Genomic DNA, 26,717 nt, shown 5'->3' with positions numbered 1-26,717 from the left:
GTTTTCGGGGTCTCGGGAGTGTCATTGAGGCGTGGTGCTCTGGTTCCCTGGGATGCTGGATTCGGGGTTCTCGTGGGCTGGGAGCCGTGGCTGTCGGGGCTGAGGGCTTGGGATGCTCCGCTTTATGTGTGGTGGGCCTGTGATCTATGGGGGTCCTGTTTTTTGGGTTGGATAGCCGGGGTGGGTGGACGCTCTCGTGTTGTTCTGGTCTGCTGAGCTTCACCTGGATATAGATGTGTATATATAAAAAAAAATATATATATATATTTTTTTTTATATATTTAATTTATTATTACAACTAATTGATTAATTTAATTGTCTCGTCATTATTGTTGTTACTGTCCTGTGATGTCTTGTTTCATGTGAAAAAAATAAAAGTTTGATCACAAAAAAAAAATACATTGAAGTACCTAGCTGAACTTCTCCATGGTCGCACCGCAGTTAGAGCACCGAGGTCAGCGAATTAGGTACTTCTACAGTAGATGTCCCAAGGTCTAAGCCAGGGGTCGGCAACCTGCGGCTTTTAAAAAAAAAAAAATCTTATTTTGGAGATCGATGTCATACTGTGACACTGAAATGAAAAAATATTTCATCAACTAAAATATTTAGTCAACAAAAATATTTCATCAACTAAAATATACAGTACGCCTCTCCCTGCCATCTGCAAGTGGCTAATCTTGAGTTTCCGACCGCCCAGTAAGCTAACCATGGATAAATCCAAAAAAAAAAGGAAAGTCTGAGGAAAATAGAGGGTTTAATTCAGCGTGGACAGATTAATTAGCTTTCACGACTAACGATGCAGGCTTACCTGTATGCCTGATATGTGGTGCGAAATTTGCGAACAACGAAAAATTTACTTTTTATTTTATAGATTTTCCACAAATAAGGGAAGGACTCAAATAGAGCTGCATACTTCAGGGTTTTATTTCAAAGTAGGTCTACAGATGCCAGTGTTTTTTCTCCTTTTCTGTGTTTTATTTCAAAGTAGGTCTACACATGGTAGTCTTTTTTCAAAGTGGACTACTTTTTATTTTATAAATGTTCCACAAATAAGGGAAGGACTCAAATATACCTGAATAGTTCAGGGTTTTATTTCAAAGTCGCTACAGACACCAGTGTTTTGTCTCCTCTTGTGTTTTATTTAAAAATAGGTCTACACAGCCAGTCTTTTTTCTCCTCTTCATAAGAGTTTGAGGTTTTCCTTTGTTATAACAGGTAAAAACAGCAATAAAAAGTCAACATTTGTCTTTTTGTTGCTTTATAATTCCATTAATGCAACAAACTGTGTGCTATAAGTATAAAGTATAATAAATCGCAAATTACTTTGGGTATGCAATTGTCAGGCATTTTATGCTAAATGTGGGGTATGCTTGGGGATATATAAAACGTTATACATTGTTATCTTCATTTTAAGGCTAAATAGGTTGTGCGGCTCCCTGATCATTTTATTTTGTGGGAGGGAGGGAAAGTGGCTCTTTTGATAGTAAAGGTTGCTGACCCCTGGTCTAGGGCTAAAGAAAAGACTAAAGGCAACCAAGCTTTTTTTTTTGTTAAGCCATACATCCCTGGTCCTGTTAACTTGTGACTATTTAGTGTATTTATTGTATTGACTTGTGCATTTTATATTGTATTTTGAATTTGTCTGTTTCTCTGTACTGTGAAACACTTTGGTGCAACTTCTGTTCGTTATAAATGTGCTTCATGAATAAAAGTGACCTTGACCAAAGACAGAATTCTGCGTACACACTGTACACAGTGTGAAATTAAAGGGGGGAAAACAATAACCGTCTTACTGTCTTCTACTATCATGCACTCTTTCACTAAATAATCTCCCTTGCCTATATTACTACTATACTAATATGTCTCTACTAGTATGCACTCAACACTGCAGCAAGTTTCAACACTGTTTGATGAACATTGTTACTCAGCTGAAACTAAGAGTTGTACCCTTCCTGCTGACCTGTTGTACAGAACCTATAAGTCGCTCTGGATAAAAGCGTCAGCTAAATGACTAAATGTAAATAAGTATGTCACACACAGACACAGTCGATGAGCTGACCTGTTCGAGGAATGGTGAGTCGACTCCCAAGTATTTGGACATAATGTAGAGACAGAAGAGGTGACGGTCGATGCCTCCCCCAGTCATCGCCAGGCGGTACATGTTCTGGTGCTTATCTGCTGCGTTCCGGAACAGGCAGAGTTTCTGGGCAGTCTGATGGCAATAATAAATAACAGCAGGTCGATAATCGTATCCTTCCTTCGACCGGCAATACAGCCTCACGACCACACGTACTACGCAGCTCCTTCACATTAAAGGTGCTTTTGCTGTATTTTCTTTGTTAATAAAATAAGTGGTCTACATGTTAGAGTAATAGCTCTACACTCCGACATCCATCACTGGTATAGAGTGTTTGGTCAGTAACATGGGAGTAGTCCCTCCACTCTGCAGTAAACACAAAATTCATTTTCTGGAATCCCGTTCCCACTCAGGAGAAAGAGCTCCACACTGCAGAAATGGTCTGACAAAAATAAGAAATACAAGTTAGTATATTATACTTAGTTATAAGCAAATATGAGCTTGAAACTGGTAAAATTACCAAGCAAATTTGGCTGGGTAAGATTTCTTGAAATAAAAAGATATCTAGGGTTCTCTCTCCCGATAGGATAAAGTGGGAAGGGATACCAGAACATTTATTTTGTTACGGACCAAATACTCTATATCAATGAAAATCTATTTAAACCAAATTAAATACAAAAAAAAAGAAAAAAAACACTTACAGCGCCTTTAACCAGAATCACAATCACTTGTATTCACAAGGCACAAGGAATTTGACTAGGTCTAGTTTGTTCCGATACGTCACACGACACGTTACAGACTGGCACGCAAAGGCTACAAGCTACAGGATCTCATAGGAATTGCAGTAGACATACGTACATATAGACAATCATAAACTCTCCCAATACAATACGGGATAAGGGATACCATATGATAAATTCCAACTCTCATACTATGATTAACGCCATTTGTTGGTAGGATATAATTTGGTTGCGTGAGTTTAGGAGTAAAGTGAGAGTCCAGTCTTATATATTCGAATTTCATATGGATGGCAGGCTGTTCTTGTGAGTCAGATCACCTCTTCAGGTTCAGAGTCCAGGGTGTTGATATTGACAAAGCCAGGTCTGGGTCGTGGTCACCTCGTTCCAAGGGGACAGTGTCATGTGACATGTTGGCAGAGTGTCAAGCATAGTTTTATTGCCTAACAGGACGCAATGCTGAAATATCCAACGCATGACCGGCTCGACGACCAGAACCTGCAGATTCTTCCTGAGCGACGTGGGAAGGATCCGCCCCTTCCTGACAAAAGAAGCCACCCAACTCCTCGTCCAATCAACAGTCATGTCTCACCTCCACTATTGCAATGCACTGCTAGCTGGTTTACCGGCTCACGCCACCAAGGGGCTTAGACTCATACAGAACGTCTGATCTCCAACCTACCAAATGTCACCCCACTTCTCAGAGAGCTGCACTGGCTTCCCATTGCCACACAAATCCACTTCCTGACCTGACATTCTTGACCTGACATTCCATGCAACGAGGGGTCAATGGTCTCTAACTACACACCCTCAACACCCCTACACTCTGCATCTTCTGAGATCCACTCTTTTTCGGGCACCTGGGGGGGTCATGAAACCCGCCCAATATTTCTCGGTCAATTAAAAACACACTTGTTCAATCAATATCTGAATTTAAAAATAATTCTATTTTCTTTATTACTATGCTACTAAGTCTATACTACTATCTACAATGTACTATGCCTATACTACTACCTACTATGCTAATATGTCTATACAACTATGCACTCGAAGTGAAGCACTCAAATTTGGCACCGCTAGATGATCAATACCACCTACCCTTAGCCGCCAGAATTGTACCATTCCTGCTGACTTGTTGTACATAAGTTACAAGTCACCTTGGATAAAGTGTGAGCTAAATGTAAATGCTCAAAATCTGATTGCTGTAGAATCATTGTAGACCGTCTGCTCTCACTGAGGGATCCCTACCTGTTGTGGCTACATGTAGGCTGTCAAAATTAGCTGCGAGGGGCTAAACAGAGGTGTATATAACACTGACGTGCATCGTAAAATAAGTCCAGAATAAACGTTTCAACTATTTATTCTTTCACTTAATGAAACACGTAAATATAAACTGGTACCAGCGCTGTTGCAATACTGTTGCACTGTTGTGATCTTGCGGTTAATATATATATATATATATATACGCTCCCTGAGCGTCCCCCCTCTCCTTAAAATGTCAACACCAGTGAAAAAGTGAATGAAATCGCATATGAATACTACCATTGATGCCAAAACCCCAGTGAACACACCCACCACCTAAAGTGACAGTACAACTAACAATACAACACCATAGTAATAATAATAACTAATAATACCCCCCCCCCCCCCCCCCCCAAGGACTTTGGACTACTTAAAATAGACTCCCCCTTCCATCTGATGGACACATACTATGTACCTGTACTACTATTATTTATTATTTATATACATACAGAACTGCTCCACATGGTTTTTAATATATCATGCTTTAAGTACTGTAGTTTTAATGTAGTTGGTGTTTTTTTATATAGTGGTATTTTTATTGTAGTTTTAACGATTTTTTTTATATATAGTAGTGAGTGTCTATGTATTGTGACTGTATGTTTGTCTTTTAACCACTGCACAAATGAAGTTCCGAAAGGAAAATAAAGTAATTTGAAGTTTGAAGTTGAAACCATAGAGAATACTGAAACTTACATATATGGCTCCTACAACTAACAATACAACACCATGAACCATAGAGAATACTGAAACTTACATATATGGCTCCTACAACTAACAATACAACACCATGAACCATAGAGAATACTGAAACTTACATATATGGCTCCTACAACTAACAATACAACACCATGAACCATAGAGAATATTGAAACTTACATATATGGCTCATACAACTACCCGTGTAGAAGTAGTTGGTGGTGATGCTGTGCTCCTCTAACCTTTGATTGTGTGTGTGTGTGTGTGTGTGTGTGCGTGTGTGTGTTCGTGTGTGTGTGTTCGTGTGTGTGTGTGTGTGTGTGTGTGTGTGTGTGTATTCGTGTTCGTGTGTGTGTGTGTGTGTGTGTGTGTGTGTGTGTGTGTGTGTGTGTGTGTGTGTGTGTGTGTGTGTGTGTGTGTGTGTATGTACTGCTCACTGTAGCTTCCTCGTCCTCCATGGCTCTCACAAAGGCGACAGCCTCAGAGGTGCAGGAGCGCACCGTCTCTGTACGACCCTCCCGGAACATGCGAGTCATCGACGACTCGTAAGTCAGACAGAACACTCCCTGGTCCTATAAAGCAAGCAGATTCACACTTGTTTGGTTATCATATAACATACAATACGCTGTATATTGAAACATACAAAAGCCATGAACAGATGGTCATTTCAGAGGTGCTCATTAATGAAAATTATGCAAAGAAATATTCATTCATATTATGAAATGGTTGTTTCACTAAGTTCACACATTTCAAGCATCAGTGATGTAACGTTCAGAATGAATGCTTTTGTTCCGGGAAATACGCTAGCCTGTGTGACGGATCATACTGGGTCTGCGTTGTGTTGATGTTAAATGAGAATGTCCCGAGGGGGAGTCGAACAGGGGGCTCCTGCGTCCGCGGGCGACGACACAGGCCGCTGCACTAAGAAGTGAATTCACTCCTAACTACCGTACCTATGCGTCTGTTAACCCTGTTATGGGGAAGTGAGTTTAATTTACCAGCCCGCACTGCCACAGTCACTCGTCAACACACCTGTTTCCGTGACTGTGGACATACCCACGAGCTTCCCCGTTACACCTGGTCCACTAGCATTAGCTGTTAGCAATGACAGCAACCAGCTAAATGGTAAATGGTGCATTTATATAGTGATTTTATCCAAAGCGCTTTACAATTTTGTTCCTCACATTCACCCATTCACTCACACAATCACACACCAATGACAGGTGCCAACCTGCTCATCGGGAGCAGTTAGGGGTTAAGTAGTGTGTTGCTCAAGGACACTTCGACACGCTGCCGGGAGGAGCCGAAATCAAACCGAGAACCTTTCCGATTACTAGACAATTACTACTCTACCTCCTGAGCCACTGTCGTCCCCAATCCTGTTGTGCTTCCTGTGAGAGGACAGTGGGTGGTGGCCGGCAGTCTTACCCTGAACTGAGCCAGCTGCAGAGCCATCTGAATGAAGGCGTCGGGGCTGGACCTGCACGTCTTGATCAAGCCCTTCCCAAACTCATTGAACAGACAGCCATGAAAGTCCACGTCATCTGCTATCTGTTTGGCGAATCTGTATGAGCTCTCAATGGTCTCCTGGCACTAAGACAGGAAAAAACAAGATTTTCATGAGCAACCATGGCACCGTTAATATGTTCCATTCAGTTAAAGGAGCTGTAAGCGGTATTCCTTTGTTAAAATAAGTGGTCTACTTGTTAAAATAGCTCCACATTCCAACAGTCATCACTGATATAGAGTGTCTGGTCAGTAACATGGGTCTCCCAGTCCCTCCACTCTGCAGTAAACACAAAATAAATTTCCTGGTATTCCTTCCCACTGGTAGATTACCGGTATTTTACTTGTTTCAAGTACATATTTGTTTTTAATTCTTATTTTTGTCCGAGTTCTCTATCCTGATTGGATCAAGTGAGAACAGAATACCAGTCAATTTATTTTCTGTTAACTGTCGATCTTACTGACCAGACGCTCTATATCAGTGATGACTGTCAAGAGTCACTTATTTTAACAAGCAAAATCATCTACGATGGCACCAGAGAGGTAAGTGTAATACATGCATTACCTCCTTAGGGATCTGCCACTGTAGTCTGGTGGGGTGAGGGAGGCCCTTGTTGACGTCGCCTTTGCAATGACCCTCTTCTGTGTAGCCCAGCTGGAAGCAGTCTGTCGCCAAGACATACTGCAGGAAACAGACAGCAGTACAGCAAGTGAATCATACTGACATACTAAACTTTGGTATTATCATAGGCGGCGGGTGAGCTGGACATTAGGGTAGGCTATAGATGGGATGGGACTCCAAACTCTAACCTTAACCAACTTCGAAAGAGTCTCCTAAGCTTAACCAGTGATAAACTAGGCGTTAGGTCGTTTCCTATTTCTTTTTTGCTTGCACGCAAACGGTGCTGTCTAGGTTCTGATTTCATACAATACACACACCCACTAGGCTACTACAGCGAGCCCCACTCATTTCATATAATGCAAATTAATTGTTCAAATCAAGACATCCAATATGATTAACCATCGTCTTACCTTAATGCAACAAAAAAAAATGCAACGTTTCGCGCATCAATGATCTTTTCTGCTTTAAGTTTGTCTGTGAGATCACTTTCAATGTGAAGCTGCTTTGAAAACAATGTACATAGTAGCTCTAAAAAGTTTCCACGATTTGATTAACTCTGACTCAGTCTCATCATGCCCTCGTAGAGCAAGCCCTTGGCCTCAGGTGATCCGTGTTATGCCCAGGCGGCATGTAACTTGGAATGGAGTTCCAGGTCTTGGCAGCTCTCACGGAGAGGGCTGATTTGCTAAATGTACTTGTCCTTAATGGAACAGCCAAGTCACCCGGTACAACAGTTCTGGTGAACCTGGAGGTGAAAAATCGGAAAGTGGGGGTGGCGCTAGACCATGGAGGATTTTGAAGACTAGACTGGCATCGGTTAGTTTGATGATGCGGCGTGATTGGTTACTGTTGAAGTTAGATGTTATGTATGATTGCAAGTAACTGAGTAACTGTCTAACTGTGTATAACTGTTTCCACAAGAGGGCGCTATAGGCGGAGCTGCTAATGCTGCCGCCAGGTATAGAGGTATAAAATTAGATGTCGACTCCCCCTCTGTCTCTTCCACCGTCGCTCTCATAGGAGAAGGACTCTCATGTACTGCTGTGTACCAATGTGAAATAAACCACGCCGTTTAATGGCTAAAGATAGAAGCCATGCCTCATGAACATATTATTGTCGCCCCATAGCTGACTGTCACCACACCACACCTACTGCCATTGACACCACACAATATCGTAGCCTAGGCTGCCTATAATAATGCGCAGACTGGGGCTGCTGGTTTGAGTCGGCATAGCATCGCCTGGCCTTACATACCCGCCGCCTATGAGTATTATCCAGGCGTTTAGTCTTTTAACTCATTCGGGGCCATCCGCATAATATTACGTGTTTGCCCGACAACCGTTGGGTGCCAGCCACGTAATATTACGTTTTTGGTTAATTTTTCTTTTTTTCTCCGATATTAATATCCTATTCACTGTCACAGAGCTGTATTTTGGCTGGAGAAGGCATATTGGGAGTCCGAAGGTGCAGTACCGACCAGATCTTGGTAGTGGCGCTGTCTCAAGAATGCAGTAACCCCTGTTGGAGACCAGGTGTCACACTGTTTACGCTCCAAGCTGACTTTTCTGTTTGTCTGAAGCGAGGACTTCACTCGATCGCATGGAATACTCTTTGAGATGCCGAATTCATTATGCAGTAAAGGATTTATGGCATGGGCCAATGGACATATGATCTACCAGATGACTATCAAATAATTGGAAAATTATTTTTGGAATCCAACCGGCCAAAGGTAAGAGCAATTTGACGTCAATTTCAGCTTGATCGTGCAAGGATTTAATAGCCATACCCCAGATCAGCCTATGTTGTGGTACTAATGAATGCCGTTATTGGCAATCAATTAATCAGAGCGACTTCCCCCGCCCCCCCCCTTTTCATGCATTCATGACGGAACATAATACATAAAACATAATACCGATCATATGCATTTGGATTTTGAACTCTAGCGTGTGTAGGGACAAAACGCCAATGGATTTAACGTTATTAGCTTAGCGCCTTATAAATAGCCTTGCAGGAATGATCCCAGATCATTCCGATATAACACTAATATTCACCACGGTATAAAACGGGAATGTATTGATGGAAAAAATATTTCTTTATGGCATATTGAACGGAAGGTTCGTACTGTCAATTGACAATGATATTGGATACATAGCTATAATATAAAATATAGATTTTGCTCTACAAACAACGTGACACACAGTGAAAAGTTGTAATGGAAAGCTGGCCTAACTACAGTGTGGGCCAGTCTAATAGCTGGCACTGATTGCATTAATAGACAACTGGAAAAACACAAACAGTCTATTATTGTCACTGTTACACATTTGTGCTGTATTTGAGTTCCAAAATCACATTGTACCATTTCTTCTTTAGTTTTCACAACTACATGTCCTATGATGAGTTATTATTTATTTTGACATACTTCCCACATGTGTCCTATGATGAGTTATTATTTATTTTGACATACCTCCCACATGTGTCCTATGATGAGTTATTATTTATTTTGACATACCTCCCACATGTGTCCTATGATGAGTTATTATTTATTTTGACATACCTCCCACATGTGTCCTATGATGAGTTATTATTTAGTTTGACATACCTCCCACGTGTCCTATGATGAGTTATTATTTATTTTGACATACCTCCCACATGTGTCCTATGATGAGTTATTATTTAGTTTGACATACCTCCCACATGTCCTATGATGAGTTATTATTTAGTTTGACATACCTCCCACGTGTCCTATGATGAGTTATTATTTATTTTGACATACCTCCCACATGTGTCCTATGATGAGTTATTATTTATTTTGACATACCTCCCACATGTGTCCTATGATGAGTTATTATTTATTTTGACATACCTCCCACATGTGTCCTATGATGAGTTATTATTTATTTTGACATACCTCCCACATGTGTCCTATGATGGGTGCATCAGCCCAGGAGTGCTCTGTGTTCACACCCATCTTGCCATTTGGATAAGAGATTAGGTTGAAAGACTTGTCAAACCACCTAAAAGAGGGAAAAATTAAGTATAATTTAAATGGTAAATGGACTGCATTTATATAGCGCCTTTATCCAAAGCGCTTCACAACTTATGCCCCACATTCACCCACACCGATGGCGGAGGCAACCATGGGAGCAGTTAGGGGTTAAGTGTCTTGCTCAAGGACACTTCGACATGTTGCCGGGAGGAGCCGGAATCGAACCATGAACTTTCTGATTACCAGACAACAAAGGCTTTGGTACAATAGCACAGACCCAACAACTGAGTAATTCGTCGTCTCGCCTGTCGGTCCTACAGTACCTGTCGTAGCTCTTCCCGTGCAGCAGGGACTTGGCGTAGCTGTCCAGTGAGCGCGTCCTCGCGGCGTCATACCCCTGCACCTCGTCGTCCAGCGCCAGGAAGAAGGCGGCAGACTCAACAGCGTCCAGAGAAGCTCTGTTCACTCCCTGGCTGAAATACTTTATACGAGCCCGAGCCCACGGAACCCTAGACAGGGAGAGAACACATGAAACACTTCCTCGTCCGTCCGTCCGTCCGTCCGTCCGTCTGTCTGTGTTTATGTACTAGGGTTGAGGGCAAGTTATTACATTATCCAGTTTTATTACATTTTAAAGTCCTTCTAAAGGAAAAACGTTATTACATTTTGAAAGGTTATTAGATTACATTTCCTGGTGTTATTACATTTTAAAGTCTTTCTAGAGGAAAAGGTTATTACATTTCTTTTTTATTATTACATTTTGAAAAAGTATTACATTTTGAAAAGTTATTACATTTCCCAGTGTTACAAGGTGTAACAGAGTACATATATTGACATTACAGTAATCTGACTTGATCTTTAATCTGTTACACAGTAACAAGATAGTAAAACACATATAAAGTATAAAACCTAGATTGCAGTTACTTTTGAGAAAGATAAGTGATGTACTTTGGATTACTAAGGAACAGATGTGAAGGGAAAAGGCCTTTTAGACTATAACCTCAATCTAACATGGCCAGTCTTTAAACGGGAATCAAATCTTAATTTAATTATTCTATGGACTTTGGAGGCAAGGTAATCCAGAAGAAACAGAAGGTAATCACTTTACATTACAGTTTTAATATTTAGTAACATATATTTTGAAATAAGGTTGGGGTTAGGGTGACATACCTTGTGTTATTTCAACACGTCTAATTAGTTTTAGGTTTAGCAAAGAATTCACTCAGTCCTCCTAATATACTCCACATTGCAAACCGTTTAACGCATGTTTTGCTGTTAGCTAGCATTAGCGCTAACATCAGCTACCAAAAATGTGATCTAATGTCAGCTACTAAAATTGTTGCAGCTAACTAGCACTTGCCGTTTATAGTTTATAGTGTACGCCAGCATGTTGACATGACGTCAGATAACTGCATCTCGGAAAAGTCGGCGTCGAGAGATTGTGTCCTAGTTTCCTACAATTCCTTTGAGGGGCGTTCCATTGCATTTTTCAAACTAGGAGGTTGGATTTTTCCTAGTTTCAACTTTAATGGAATGCACCATAGACACTAGACACTTTGCATTGTGGGATAGATTGACCCCCAAGGTTGGGAGGAAACCTGGGGTGAATGTATTTGCATAACGTGCACGTATACCTGTTTCCCGCTGTCAGGGCAGCCAGTTTGAGTTCTCCAGGCTGCGGCTCTGTGGTATCGTTGAGGATCCTCTGGAACTGCGTCTCCAGCTCGCTGGGCAGGAGGTGGCGCCCCCCGGTGTACAGCCACAGCTGGAAGAAGCGGCCCTTGTGGTAGACCACCAGGTGCTTACGGTCCGACAGGTGCTGCACTATATCTGTGGCCGTGGAGAGGTAGAGAGGAGGAGGAGAGGACAGAGAGAGGTGGAGAGGAGGAGAGGACAGAGAGAGGTGGAGGAGGATAGGACAGAGAGAGGTAAAGAGGAGGATAGGACAGAGAGAGGTAGAGAGGAGGAGGGGATGGGACAGAGAGGAGGAGGAGAGGACAGAGAGAGGTAGTGAGGAGGAGGAGAGGGTAGAGAGGAGGAGGAGAGGACAGAGAGAAGGAGAGGACAGAGATGTTAAGGAGAGGACAGAGAGAGGTAGAGAGGACAGAGAGAGGTAGTGAGGAGGAGGAGAGAGGTAGAGAGGAGGAGAGGACAGATAGAGGTAGAGAGGAGGAGAGGACAGAGAGGAAGAGAGTGAGTGAGTGACTCAGTGACATTGCTGGTTATAGAGGCGTTTCACATCTACAAAAGACAGAGAATCCTAAGTCAACTAGGAAGCAGCCCAAACACACACACATACACTCAAATGCACACACACACACACACACAGGAGGGTGGGGGCGCAGGCAGGGAGGGTTGAACGGGCAAGAGACGGTGTGGCCACTAAGTCGGCAAGGTGGGTCGCTGAGGTGCCCCTTCCTACCCGTGTAGGTCAGGGCCAGGTGACGCGCGCCAGGGGGCACGTTAGCCCGCCAGGAATGGTATGTGCGCTCGGGAGCCCGGGGGTTCAAGGCAGCTCGGCTGTAACCCTAAACCAGAATAGACGTTTACCCTTTGAGTGCCTGATAGGCCAAGGGGGGGGGGGGGGGGGGGGGGGGTACGTGGACAAATAAACACTAAGGTAGGTGGCGGTGTCTTGCATAGTCCCTGGAGGCCACCAACACACTCTGCACCTGTCCCCCTGTTTGTGTGTGTGTGTGTGTGTGTGTGTGTGTGTGTGTGTGTGTGTGTGTGTGTGTGTGTGGTTGTGTCTTTATGCTTCCTTCCTTCTGCGAAACAGCCCTCTTGTGGTCACCCATACCCTCCTCTCCACATCTCAGGACACACACACACACACACACACACACACACACACACACACACACACACACACACACACACACACACACACACACACACACACACACACACACACACACACACACACACACACACACACACACACACACACACACACACACACACACACACACACACACACACACACACACACACACACACACACACACACACACACACACACACACACACACACACACACACACACACACACACACAGGAATGACCTAAAACACAGCCCTTACACAGGGTCACACACTATACACTCATGCGTGTGTTCACCTGTCTCAACCCCAGGGACGCGTGTCGTGTTGAACATCCTCTCCATCTGATAGGAGCACATGGGAACGATCCCTAAAGCCCTCAGCTGAGGGAGGAAAACAACATCTAAATCAAGACAAAATGACAAGATGAATCAGCATTGACCCTAATTCACACAGCCATTTTACTCTTAGGTCATGCTCAGGCTGCCGTGTCAAGCTAAATGGATGCCGTGTGAATATGGTCAATAATAGGGATGGGCATCGATTTTTTTTTTTATCTAATAGTTTATGGGAATAATAATATCACTTCGTCTCAAAAATACATGTTCCTTTGTTTTTACCGGCAACTACACTGTGAAGTGTATTGAGAGGGGACCCTATTAACTGTTACACCACTGTATTGAGAGGGGACCCTATTAACTGTTACACCGCTGTATTGAGAGGGGAATCTATTAACTTTTACACCGCTGTATTGAGAGGGGAATCTATTAACTTTTACACAGCTGTATTGAGAGGGGAATCTATTAACTTTTACACCGCTGTATTGAGAGGGGAATCTATTAACTTTTACACCGCTGTATTGAGAGGGGAATTTATTAACTTTTACACCGCTGTATTGAGAGGGGACTCTGTTACACTGCGGAACGGCATGCTGGGTACAGCTCGCTAGCTAGCCAGGTAGCATAACAGTCTCTTAGCAGCTGGGAGAACAGACTAGAAAGATGAAGAAAGAGAGACTGGAGGTGTTACATGGTAGCAACGTTTTGTACGTTTGCCATGTTGTTTCACTAAGTTCACACATTTCAAGCATCAGTGATGTAACATTTAGAATGAATGGTTTTGCTCCTGGAAATACGCTAGCCTGGTCCGCTAGCATTAGCTGTTAGGAATGCCAGCAGCCAGCTAGCTCGCTGCTTGGATTATCTAAGGTTTGCTATTAAGTAAAAACAAAACCATACATTAACGTGCAAGTTCAGACATTTCAAGCATCAACGATTTAAATCTCGGAATTAATCATTAATATTCCCAGAAATAACATTAGCCCACTGCGACTCGCAAATATCTATAAAAAGCAGCCAGCTAGCTTGCCTGTTGTCACATGCGCATAAATAGTTAATCATTATGTTAACGTGGGGGGGGGGGGGGGCTTGCCCATCCCTAGTCAATCCCAAAAATCCCAAAGAATACCTACGGGAGACTGCAATTCGAAACTGGCCCCTACAAATGTCCTAACCCAGTTGTACAGTAAGTTACCAAGTATGGCTTTGTCAGTATTCCAATGTACAGTGTACAGTGTCCCCTACCCAACCCCCCCACCTCCAATGTACAGTCGCCCCCCCCCCTCCCCACCCCACCCACCCAACCCCACCCCACCTACCCAACCTCCTCCAATGTACAGTTTCTACGTCAAATGTATATACACTCTTTTCTGGACACTTTTTGTATCACAAACAGTACTGTATTTGCAAATCTGGTATGTCATAAATGTATAGATGTAGCAGTACTGTCTATCTGTATGTCGTGTATGTCATATATGTTATGATGAATTGAAAATGGGGGACCCTGATGTAAACAAGACGAAAGTCTTTCTCTGGTCTGCATCCCCTTAACAATTGTATGTATTGAGCTGTACTGTATTGTACATATTCTGCAATCTGTTAATAAAGTTTTCAATCAATCAATCATAGGAGATGAAGGGACAGTGGGAAGATGAAGGGAGGACAGAAGAGAAGGCGTTACCGGTTCCTGCTCTCCTCGTTCCAGCTTGCGTCTGTACTGCAGCATGGCATGAACCACGTTGCCTGCCCGCGCCGCCTGCCTGTGTGTCGGGGTCACGTACAGAAGGTCCTACACAGAGAGTAGGGACAACACACACACACACACACACACACACACGATTAGATTAAAATGTATTGTCATCATCATACAGCACAACAGAAATAAGTTTGGTATCCAACCAGAGTGCAAATGTAACAATAAAGTGCAATAGTAATATACAGGAGATTAAGCTGGGTATAAAATATATAAATGAGTACTACTGAGTATAGTGCTAATCATATCAGATGTATGTACAGAGTTGTAGTGTTAATATGTACAGTGATACAGGTATAAAGACACTATGGTAGTAAGTCATACTGGCCAGCAGCGTAACTAGTTAGAGTAGATAAGGGATATGTACAGATATAGACATAGTATCTACAGATATGTAAAAAAGGATTTATGCAGGTTTGTACAGACAGATGTGGATATATATATATATATACGGTAAGAATGAGTATATACAGTATATACAGCATTATTATACATGCTATCATACAGAGCTATATGGGTTATATGCAGGTGTATATATAAATATAGAACATGACATCATACATACATCATACATCATAAATCAAACACAACTTGAATAATGTTCAGAAATAGCAGTCATAATTTCCTGTTATATCTTCATCTAGATGTGAGGCATGTTTTAATGGACGGGTTTCTTGTTTGTAAACACTATGTGCTCCAGCCAAGGAACAATACCCACTGAATCACGAGGCTCTCCGTGGAAACCATGACACTCCCCTGACTAAAAGACGTTTCAAACAAAAACCAAATCAGCATGGCTGTGAGTGTGAGTCTTTTTACATATCTAGCTTTGGCATCGATTGATTGTTGAGATCGCTAGCATGGCTAACAAATGCAAATATATTGTAGTCTGCCCTGTTGTTCTGACCAGGATTACGTTCCTTTTTGCCCCCTTGATGTGCGCACACTGAGTCTGACGTGGACGAGAAACCTGTGTATGAAATAGGTAGACGATGCAGAGGATTGAATGGATTGAATTTATTTTTATTATATGTATATATATAATACAATTATAATACTATAATACTCAGAAGAAGCTTATATCCCCAGGCCATCAGGCTGCTCAACGAACAATAAACACTATGCAACAACCATCAAATGCACACAGCACACACATACTCACTTTAAACAAACAACACACTGCAGCACCCACTCTCCACACTTTAGATCACCTAAACACACTTTATATTTATTGGTAAACAGGGGTGCAGTGCTGGGCATACGCGGTCAAACGACGTTTGGGCTTCGTCACTGAGGCTGAGGCAGAATTGCGCGCATCCTATTATTATGCAAAGTCTAGGTGATAAGTGCCGGCCGGCACTTATCACCTAGACTGTGTGTGTGTGTGTGTGTGTGTGTGTGTGTGTGTGTGTGTGTGTGTGTGTGTGTGTGTGTGTGTGTGTGTGTGTGTGTGTGTGTGTGTGTGTGTGTGTGTGTGTGTGTGTGTGTGTGTGTGTGTGTGTGTGTGTGTGTGTGTGTGTGTGTGTGTGTGTGTGTGTGTGTGTGTGTGTGTGTGTGTGTGTGCGCGCGCGTGCGTGTGGAGTGTTGGGCGTGTGTTATGTGACAAAAGACCGCCTGTCTCGTCCCCAGCTCCGACTCATGAAAGAGGAGAGATACATGTATGCGCGTGTGCGTGCGGGAGCTTGGCCGTGGCCCATATTACGACTGCACCACTGTTGGTAAAGGATTTGCACTACAACTCGTACACCTTACTGTAAATTGTACCTAAATTGTACCTCATCCCATTTCTGCTTTGCACTATATAGTATTGTATATTAGTATATTGCATAGTATATTGTATATTGTATGGTAACTCAGTTACTTCTAGTCTGCATCGAACATTGTACATATGTTGTCTATACTGAACACTGGGACCTCTATTTTTACTTCTTTTTACATGCTACTTTATTTTATTTCATACTTATCTTGTCTAGCACAGTCTCTGGAGCGTAACAGTAAGAAGCATTTTGTATAAAAGTATTCTGTACTTCTGTATGACAACTATTAAAGAAACTTGAAACTTGAGTCAAATGTATTATTCTAATTATGTCATATAATAAATATACAGTATTTAATCTAATATAAATTGGGAGATTTATATAGTCTTTGAATATATATGTAAAATTGCATCATTATTTCATAAGAAAACTTTCATGGAAGGACCCCCATGTCCCCCGCTCTAATATTGCTTCCATAACCCCGAGAGCCTCAACATTACATTAGCTGAGGATCATGGGTTTATGTGACCCAGACTGTGAAGTATTACTCAACATCCACCAAATTAATACATATTTCCAGAGTGATAACAGGAAGCATGTCCAGCAAATAAAGACCAGATTTATTATGATAATGCATTTGTAGAGCATGTGTCTATGATGCTTCACTGGATTTGCCTAAATAAAACAAAATGCTATGCATTATGCAATCTGTCATTTTTTACACAGATTTTTCATTGTTGAAATGCATTCTGGTCCATACATTGTTTGTGTTACCAATATGACAAAAAACACAACGTGTTATAGTGTTATCTCAACAATACAAAGAGTTTCTCTTACCATGACATAGAAGTTACTGTTGACCATGATAGGACTCCTGCCTCTGAGGTAGATAAACTCCTCCCACCAGTCGCTTACCTATAGGACAGGCAACACAATGGACCAATCTCAAACCATCTTTTCTTGATCCTCCAATCATAATTGTTGCTTCCTAACAGCCCACGCCCTCTTTTCTTGATCCTAACAGTTGTGATTGGAGGATCAACGAAAGAGGGCGGGGTCTGAGATAGATCAATTGGCATCATTCTGCTGGATATGAATCTTAAAGGTGCTATAAATAACATCTATCCAATCAGGTGCATTCCACATGGGGAAATGGGAAGTAGGGAGGGGATACGTGCATGCAACATGTAAACAACAACATTAATTTTGGACCAGCCAATCTTTTTGAAAATAATAATGTTTTGGAGGGAAAAGCAATACTTTTATTCTAAAAGCTCTGTGGGTGTATTATGATTACTCTACATACAAATGTTATCTATAGCACCTTTCATTTGGAACCAGTTACTCTTTAACCCTTTCACTACCAAAGGGTTAACCCTTTCACTGCGACAATACAGAAGGTTAACCCTTTCACTGCTACACAGCAAAGGGTTAACCCTTTCACAACCACACTACAGAAGGTTAACCTTTCACTACCACACTACAGACGGTTAACCCTTTCACTACCACACTACAGACGGTTAACCGTCTGTAGTGTGGTAGTGAAAGGGTTAACCGTCTGTAGTGTGGTAGTGAAAGGGTTAAGAATACTTACGTAATTTGCAGCCCACCAGGACTTGAGAATGAGGTACCTCTGGAGTTGGGGGGCTCTGGAATCTTTGAAGTCATTGGCCAAGATCTCCATCCGATTGTACTTCTCGTCGTCAAGCAGAGGACGGACCGACTCGAGATACTGCAGGGAGAGAAAGGGAGTGAGTGTTCAGCACAGAGGTGTTTGTCACACATACAGCAGTATGACGGCACACTGAACAATGCTGCTGACAGGGCAGCATACAAGATAATGTCATCTTACACCTTCTTCCTGAGTGGTCCTGTGTAGGTCGATGGGTAGAGAATTGCACTGTATAACGGTTTTATGTCTTTATGATTTACCTACTGTCTTTTGTAATGGTTATTATATTATAGTTAAATTGGAATTGTGGAACCTATCTCAGAGTACAGACTGAACTTGGCATTTTTTTACATTTAGTCATTTAGCTGAAGCTTTTATCCAAAGCGACTTATAAGTTCTGTACAACAAGTCAGCAGGAAGGGTACAACTCTGGCAGCTAAGGGTCAGTAAGATTTGTCAAACAGTGTTGAACTTAAGTGCTACAGTCTTGAGTGCAGGCTCCTCCCATTTGCTTGCACCCCACAGTTTGAGAATCACTGGTTTAGCCACTGTGTGTGTTTGTGAGGAGAGAGAGAGAGAGAGAGAGAGAGAGAGAGAGAGAGAGAGAGAGAGAGAGAGAGAGAGAGAGAGAGAGAGAGAGAGAGAGAGAGAGAGAGAGAGAGAGAGAGAGAGAGAGAGAGCAGAGTGCATACTAGTAAAAGATAGTACCAAGGTTCGTATTTAAACCTTTTATTTTCTTGGAATGATCTTCAGTTCACAGTCACACAAAAAAATCAATACTCCACTATCCTATAGACCGTTAGAAAACACGATTACAAATTTCCCCGCTTCAGTTTTTAATTGAGATCTTTCTTCGTTTTTTCCTTCATCTGTGTTTTTGTTGAGTTTATTCAACGTTTAATTATCTGCTTTTCTTTTCCTTTATTATATAATCTTTTAACCTGTTGATCGTAAACATTGACAACATTGCAAATGAGGGTAACCTCAATGTATTTTCAAGAGTAAATAAAGGTTTGAATGAATAGCGTGTCACATACTGTATGTTATTATGCGAATTGTCCTTTATTTACATTGACATGAAAACCCTTCGAGGGTTGTGTAACCCTTCGAGGGTCCACTGCGGACACCCACACTAAAAATGTACACAGTCAAAGTGTCTCTACTTCTACGTCCTCTCCAGCCTCACCCGGTGTATGGTGTCCTCCACGCTGGGCACGCGGAGTCTGGGCAAGGAGGCCTGGAAGCTGTAGAGGAGTGGCCTGCGTCCGGAGAACATCTTCACCAGGCACTGAGGACAAACAAACACCAAATGGTAAATGGACTGCAATTATACAGTATAGCAGCTTTTATTTATCCAAAGCACTTCACAATTTGTTCTTCACATTTGACCCATTCACTCACACACCGACGGCGGAGGCAACCATGCAAGGTGCCAACCTGCTCATTGGGAGCAGTTAGGGGGTTAAGTGTCTTGCTCAAGGACACTTCGACATACTGCCGGGAGGAGCAGGAATCAAACCGGGAACCTCCGGATTACCAGACGACTGTTCTACCTCCTGACCACTGTTGCCCCACCAAAAATGTGTCTATAATAATTATCCTTAAAGGTAATCATCTCTGTGTGTTAGGGTCTAGTTTAGTTTAGTGTATTTACTGAAGTTTAATTAATTCAACAGATTGCATGCATGTAAAAAACTAAGGAAAGTACATTCTTATGACTAAGGCTACATTCAGACTGCAGACCAAAGTGACCCAAAATCATCAATTTTGCTCATACAGTATGTGATTCAGATCTTTTTTTTTTCATGGCAGTGTGAACAGCAGAAATCACATGGAATCTGATCTTTTCAATTCTGATTTGGGCCACTTTCATATGTGGACCTAAAACAGACACAAGTCCGATTTTCTTTCCAATGCGACCTCAGTCATGCGACTTGCAGTGTGAACAAAGCCATAAAGAAGTCAAATGATTTGTTTCCATGGTGATCCATGCGGTATAAAAAAAAAGGCAGAAAGGTTCAACGGGTGTCATGGCAATGGACACCAACAATAACAAGACAAACAGACCACACATACACAGTACGTTCTATGTCTTACACGGACATTGTGGACTGAAGATTGCAAATCAAGACACAGGAAGTTAGGTGGCAGATAGATGATTGATACAAACAGACAGATAGTCAGACAGGCAGGTTTGCTTGCAGACAGACAAATGGACGGACGGACAAACAGACAGAGCGACATACCAGCCACACTTTGGTAGAAGAGCTCATCTTTCCATGGGATTCAAAGATCCATCCGTGGTAGGAGAGCAGGGCCTTGAGGATGTACCTCAGGAGGTAGATGAGGAAGAGCCACAGCCCGGTGGCAAACAGGATAGCACTGAACACGGTCCTGGTCTGCACCGACATGCAGTCTCTGCTCAGAGAGGAGGGTGTGACACTAAATTACATTAACAATCAACACATCCACAGCAACAACGCACAGACGGGCGACAAATGAAAGGAAAAACCGACACAATTTGGGCTAGATCCACAAAGAATGGATTGCACGGAGCAAGTTGCACCCTTACTTAAAATTCATTATGAATTGAAAATGGGGGACCCTGATGTAAACAAGACGAAAGTCTTTCTCTGGTCTGCATGCCCTTAACAATTGTGTGTATTGAGCCGTACTGTATTGTACCCCTTCTGCAATCTGTTAATAAAATTTTCATTCAATCAATCACCGTGCAGATTGATTGATTGAATTTCATTCGGAGCTGATCTGGCGGTCTGTATGGTCTACATGTCATTAACTATGCATTTTGCCTGGAAAATATGAGGAATTCTGTGGAATCTGTATGTATATATAAATAAAAAGTATAATATCAAATGAGATGAAGGTACTATTATACTATATATAAGAGCTTTCTGACCTTTGAGGTAAGTTTTCCTTGATGCGGTCGATCATGCCCAGCGAGGGGTCTATCCGACTGTACAAGGTGCTCATTATGGCGATCACGACTATGATCCAGCTGGAGGGACTGGCAGGGTAGACTCCAGCTAGCACGCCGTTCTGAGGAGGAGGAGAAACGCTGAATAAGGTGAGTCGGCAACTCGGCACTGAGCCACTGTGACATGCAGCATGCAGAAACCTAGAAACACCAACGCAGCGTGTTTTGAACAGATCGTATACCACTTAAAAGAATGTCACGCCATATTCATTGAGCATAAGGTTCCGGAGGCCCGTTTCAAGATCAAACTATCTCATCTTATATTAATAATCCCCCTCATGTACATTTACAGGAGAATGTAAAGCGGGCCTTGGACATAAACTGAAACATGCCTCTCAGGAAATGTTCTCTCTCTCTCATTATATTCTAATCTACCTCACCCAGAATCAGGAAGCCAATGAAAATTGTGATTTAGGCACATTTGCACATAATAATAATAATAATAATGGATTGGATTTATATAGCGCTCTTCTCTGACTGACTGTTGCTCTGACTCAGAGCGCTTCACAGAGTCCATTATTCGTTCATACACAGTCATACCGGTGGTGGTAAGCTACAATTGCAGCCAGAGCTGCCCTGAGGCAGACTCACGGAAGCGTGGCGAATAATCAACGCCTACGGCCCCTCCGACCACCACCACATAAGGTGGGAAGCTACTATTAGCTAAGGCCACCACCACCACCATGTCATTGAGGTTGCGTTGTTACATGTTGTCTTACTGTACCTTGAACTGTATGGCTTTCTTCCTCCATGCCGTCACTCCGGACAGGTAGATATTTTTGATGACTTCTTGGCTCAATTTAAGATCCAAACCGTCCGGGCGCACGGTGAACTGGAAGCCCACCGCCTGATGCGCCTCTGCCATCTCTGGGCAGGCCTAATGCTGGATGTGCAAGAGGATGTTTTATATTACCAAAGAGGGCATAATGAATATAAGCAACACCAAAAGTAATGATCCGTTTCCAAACAAGGCAGATCTGCAACAATGGATTGAGGGCCACCCAAGAAAAACGTAAGACAAAATAATAAAAGATTGCTAGATAACTTACCTGCAAACGATGACATAATCTGTCTCATACACAATTCATGAGATACCTAGTTGCCGTGCAACCAGTAGCCTAGCAAGCTTTCAACAACCAACCGTGTGACGTTGTAGGTTGGATTAAAACAAGTTAACAACTGATTGCCATTCGCCCGCAGGCCGCATTTTGAGGATGGTTGTGCTAGATGCACTGAACAGCTTACTTGCTGCACAAGGTTTAATGTAACTGGCTGAGAAAAAAGTTTATATTAATCATTCAAAATCTATCCATATCGAGCTTCATCCAGTAAAACGTTAAACCTATTGTTATTTAAAGATGCTATAGAGATAACATTCAGCCACTAGATGTCACAACTAGAGCACCAGCATATAATTTATTTATCCAAGCAGGTGCATTCCATGTGGGGAAATGGGAAGTAGAGAGGAGACCCTCTCTGCGCCGCCCCTGTGCCTCAAATAGATCAGCTCTATCTTTAATCTTTCAAAATGTTCAGTTGCTATCGCCATCAACTCTATCTTTAATTTTTCAAAATGTTCAGTTGCTATTGCATGCACTCATCTGTGTTTCACTACACACATGAGTGCACCAACTGTCAGTCTGCAACACTACTATCACCGACATCTAAGAAGGGAGATCCCCCCTTGAATGGCCCTTCTAAGGTTTCTCTCCTCCACACTGCCTGTGGTGCATTTTCCCCTATTGTTAGGTTTTAGTGAGTTTTTCCTTACCTTCGTGCGGGGTATGTCTGGGAGTGTTCGCATTGCATTCATTTATTTGCATTTATTTTAAATTTGTTGGACCTTATGGTGTTCTTGTTTTGTTCTTGACTTATTGTTATGTTTCTTCTTGACTTGTTTAAAGAAGACGTGTCTGGCCCATGGGGACATTAACGTGTGTTGTCGGGCCTTACAAATAAATTTGATTTGATTTGATACATGCACGCATGTAAACATTTTGGAACCGCCAACATTTTTGAGGGGAAAGCAATACATTTATTTGGCACCTTTTTAAAAGCTCTGTGAATGTATTATTTCTTTTTAAATAATCACTCCACATAGAAATGTCATCTATAGCACCGTTAACCTATAATCGTTTTTCCACAACACCATCTAACAACTTGTTGACCACCGTTTGCTTGAACATTATTTATTCTGTTTTGTATCCCTGCATGCTCCTCTGTACATCCTGTGTTCTGACGTTACAGTATGTTGCCAAGAACTCATCACTCCATCCACTTCCGACCTTCTCTCAACCTCTTATTAAAGTGCTACATATAGTTCTGTGTGGATTGTAGGTCAGGTGACTGAGCTTTTCAATCAGAATATCCAAACATCTTGTTACATATCGTGAAAGGGTCACATTTTCAGAATAAAAAAAAAAAAACATATTCAGATTGACCTCAATGTATTTTTGAAAGTATACATTTGGTTTTGAATGGAACTTTCTGACAACATAGAGAACCATGTAAACATTCAAAAGTAAAGATGCAAAAATCAACAAAAATGGACAGAATATTTTCACCTGACAGGAACGATATGCAAAATCTGGTCTGATATTGATATCATATCACATTATATCCCCCCCTCACAGTGAGCTGTGGTGTTCTACAAGGAAGCATACTAGGACCGCTACTGTTCCTAATTCATGCAAATGACATGTCGTCAGCTTGTGAGTGACTGCAACTTGTTCCTGTTTGCGGACGACTCAGCCCTACTGGTCTCTGACAAGAACAAGTTGCAGGTTGAAAAAACCCTCAGCTCGGAACTAGGCAAAATCTGCATATGGCTCGCTGATAACAAACTATCATTACACATGGGCAAAACAGAGTCCATTCTCTTCGGTTCAAATAACAAACTCAGCAAGACCGACGGCTTCTCAGTTACAGTGCTTGCACCTCATGGTACCAAAGCACCTCAAAGGCGCTAAAAACAAGATTACAAACATCACAAAACAAACTGGTCAGACTTCTACTTGACCTTACCCCTAGAACCCACCTCACCCCTGCCCACTTTGACAACCTAGGATGGCTTAGAGTAGACGACAGAGTACAGCAACTTGCAATGGGCCTGGTCTACAAGATACACTACACGGCACCCATGTACATGTCAAAATACTTCCCAAAGGTCAGTGAATACCACGACACCAGAGGAAGCTCAACAAATCATGTTAAACCCAGATTCGGCTCAAACAAGGGACTAAACACGTTTCGCAATTATGCCACATCAATGTGGAACGCCCTACCCAAAGCTGTAAAGGAATGTGAATCCCTACCCACATTCAAAACCGCTCTTAAAGAGCACCTACAGGAGGCTGCAATTCGAAACTGGCCACCGTAAATGTCCAAACCCCCACACCCCCTCCTAATAGACAGTCTCCTCCCCACCGCATGTATATATTAGTCCCCGCCGTATGTATATTTCTCTCCCACCCACCCACCCCCTCCAAATGTACAGTCTCCTCCCCACTGTATGTATATATTCTCTCCCCACCGTATGTATATTTCTCTCCCACCCACCCACCCCCTCCTAATGTACAGTCCCCTCCCCATCATATGTATATACTCTGTCAGGATCTATGGGTAACAGTACTGTATATTTGAATATCGTATATGTCACAAATGCAACAGTACTAAATACCTGTATGTCATGTATGTCCCTATGCCATAAATGTCATGCATGTTGTGTATGTCATAAATGTCACTATGAATTGAAAATGGGGGACCCTGATGAAAACAAGACAAACGTCTTTCTCTGGTCTGCATCCCCTTAACAATTGTGTGTATTGAGCCGTACTGTATTGTACCCATTCTGCAATTTGTTAAATAAAGTTTTCATTCATTCAGAGGTACACTATAATGGCACCGCATTATTCCTCACAACAAAAGAAGTCAAAATTCCAATCCACTTGCTTCATTTACTATTATATCACCACAATGGTAATCTAAAATGTTATGAGGCCAGCAGCCTGTTATACATCTAAACACATTCACCTCCTGCAACATCTGACGTAGTTTAGTCATTTAGAAAAATCTGAAAAATTATTCACGATACTTTCATTAATGAGTCTCATTTATGTTATTTTGATATGATAAATGAGACAAGTTAATGAAACCGATTGATTGTTTCTCCATCAATGTATAGATTAGACCTACTCATAGGATTTCGGGGGGAAACTACGCATGTAAGCTTTGATCTTATTTGTCATACAGCAAAACAAATAATTTAATACATTTTTTGAATGTATTTTTTACAATTCAGTTAACAATCCAATTGTCCAGTGTGACGCCCGTGCTGGCGTCATTAAATTCCTGGAACTAGTATTTGGAGGTCACACAAGTCACGGTATCTGCATTATGGGCCCTGGCTGACCAGTTGAGCTTGAGTTTCTTTTTCCATATCATATGACTGGACGCTCACCAAGTGGGGCAAAGTTGAAGAGCCAGATATAGCAGGTGCCCTGGCTGCTGCAGAATGTGCTCGGCCTCAGAATGGCCATTGAAAAGATAAACAGTGTGGCCAGCATGTGAGCCTTGCTTACATTACAAAACACCGGCAGATTCTACTAGAGAGCAGTTTCTAAAAGGAGTGCTGGCAGAGACCCAATGTGCCTTATTATTATTGAAACATTTCACAAAACCTGTGACTTGTTTTTCGTTTTTCCTTTTTTTTTAATCTTTTTTTTAATAATCATTTATCAGTCTTCTGCTTTGGCCCGAGGCCACGGCTTATATTTTTAACTAGTCGTGTGTTTTTTTCAACAGTTCTTCCGCCAAACCACACACACACAGAACGGGCGTTTCATTCTCACAGCTGTCATGCTTAAAGGTTATCAGGTCAAACGTGACGATTCCTAAAACGCTACACAATCCGCGTCCGGCAAAAGCTGTCTTTGTAAAGATACCAAAACTGCAGAACGACACACTAAGACATAATGGTATAATGGTGACACACCATACCTTTTTGCAACCAGATGGAGTATAATCAGCTTATGCAGATGAAGGCTGGGACTTGGGTCTCAAGCAACGGAATTCCTGTGGACTGCAGCTTTGAAAGCTCTGTGTGTGACTCCTGTGTCCTTGAAGTGGCTTTCCTCAGGTGCCGAGAGCAGGACTGTCTCCTGTGCTCTCTCTACCCCTCCCTCTCTCCCCCTAATTCTCTCTCTCTCTCTCTCTCTCTCTCTCTCTCTCTCACACACACACACACACACACACACACACACACACACACACACACACACACAAACACTCTCAATATCTTGCTCTCTCGCTCTCTCACACAAACACTCTCTCTCTCTCACAAACACTCTTCTCTCACACACACAAACACTCTCAATCTCTTCTCTCTCTCACACAAACACTCTCTCTCAATCTCTTCTCTCTCACACACACAAACTCTCTCTCTCAATATCTTCT

The 26,717-nt window shown here is 42.2% G+C and overlaps 1 protein-coding gene across 1 annotated transcript in view; it reads right to left on the bottom strand.

Annotated features, from left to right (window-relative positions):
- cpt1b (carnitine palmitoyltransferase 1B (muscle)) overlaps positions 1-26,417 on the bottom strand; it is a 32,089-nt gene extending 5,672 nt beyond the window's left edge. The window contains exons 1-16 of the mRNA XM_084334344.1: positions 26,262-26,417; positions 21,988-22,146; positions 21,186-21,325; positions 20,515-20,686; positions 19,455-19,556; positions 18,191-18,328; positions 17,434-17,511; positions 14,768-14,875; positions 13,047-13,131; positions 11,561-11,756; positions 10,250-10,435; positions 9,849-9,954; positions 6,884-7,000; positions 6,241-6,405; positions 5,250-5,384; positions 2,060-2,212 (exon numbers count right to left, since the gene is read on the bottom strand). Coding sequence (XP_084190470.1) covers positions 2,060-2,212; positions 5,250-5,384; positions 6,241-6,405; positions 6,884-7,000; positions 9,849-9,954; positions 10,250-10,435; positions 11,561-11,756; positions 13,047-13,131; positions 14,768-14,875; positions 17,434-17,511; positions 18,191-18,328; positions 19,455-19,556; positions 20,515-20,686; positions 21,186-21,325; positions 21,988-22,128 — 2,022 coding nt within the window. The 5' untranslated portion in view covers positions 22,129-22,146; positions 26,262-26,417. The remainder of the gene's footprint in view (positions 1-2,059; positions 2,213-5,249; positions 5,385-6,240; positions 6,406-6,883; positions 7,001-9,848; positions 9,955-10,249; positions 10,436-11,560; positions 11,757-13,046; positions 13,132-14,767; positions 14,876-17,433; positions 17,512-18,190; positions 18,329-19,454; positions 19,557-20,514; positions 20,687-21,185; positions 21,326-21,987; positions 22,147-26,261) is intronic.
- Positions 26,418-26,717: the final 300 nt, after the last annotated feature.

The sequence above is a fragment of the Notolepis coatsorum genome (assembly GCF_963971535.1).
Source record: "Notolepis coatsorum genome assembly, chromosome: 18".
Taxonomy (NCBI): Eukaryota; Metazoa; Chordata; class Actinopteri; order Aulopiformes; family Paralepididae; genus Notolepis; species Notolepis coatsorum.
Note: the sequence above shows the minus strand (reverse complement) of the source record. Positions and strands in the feature narration are given on the sequence as shown.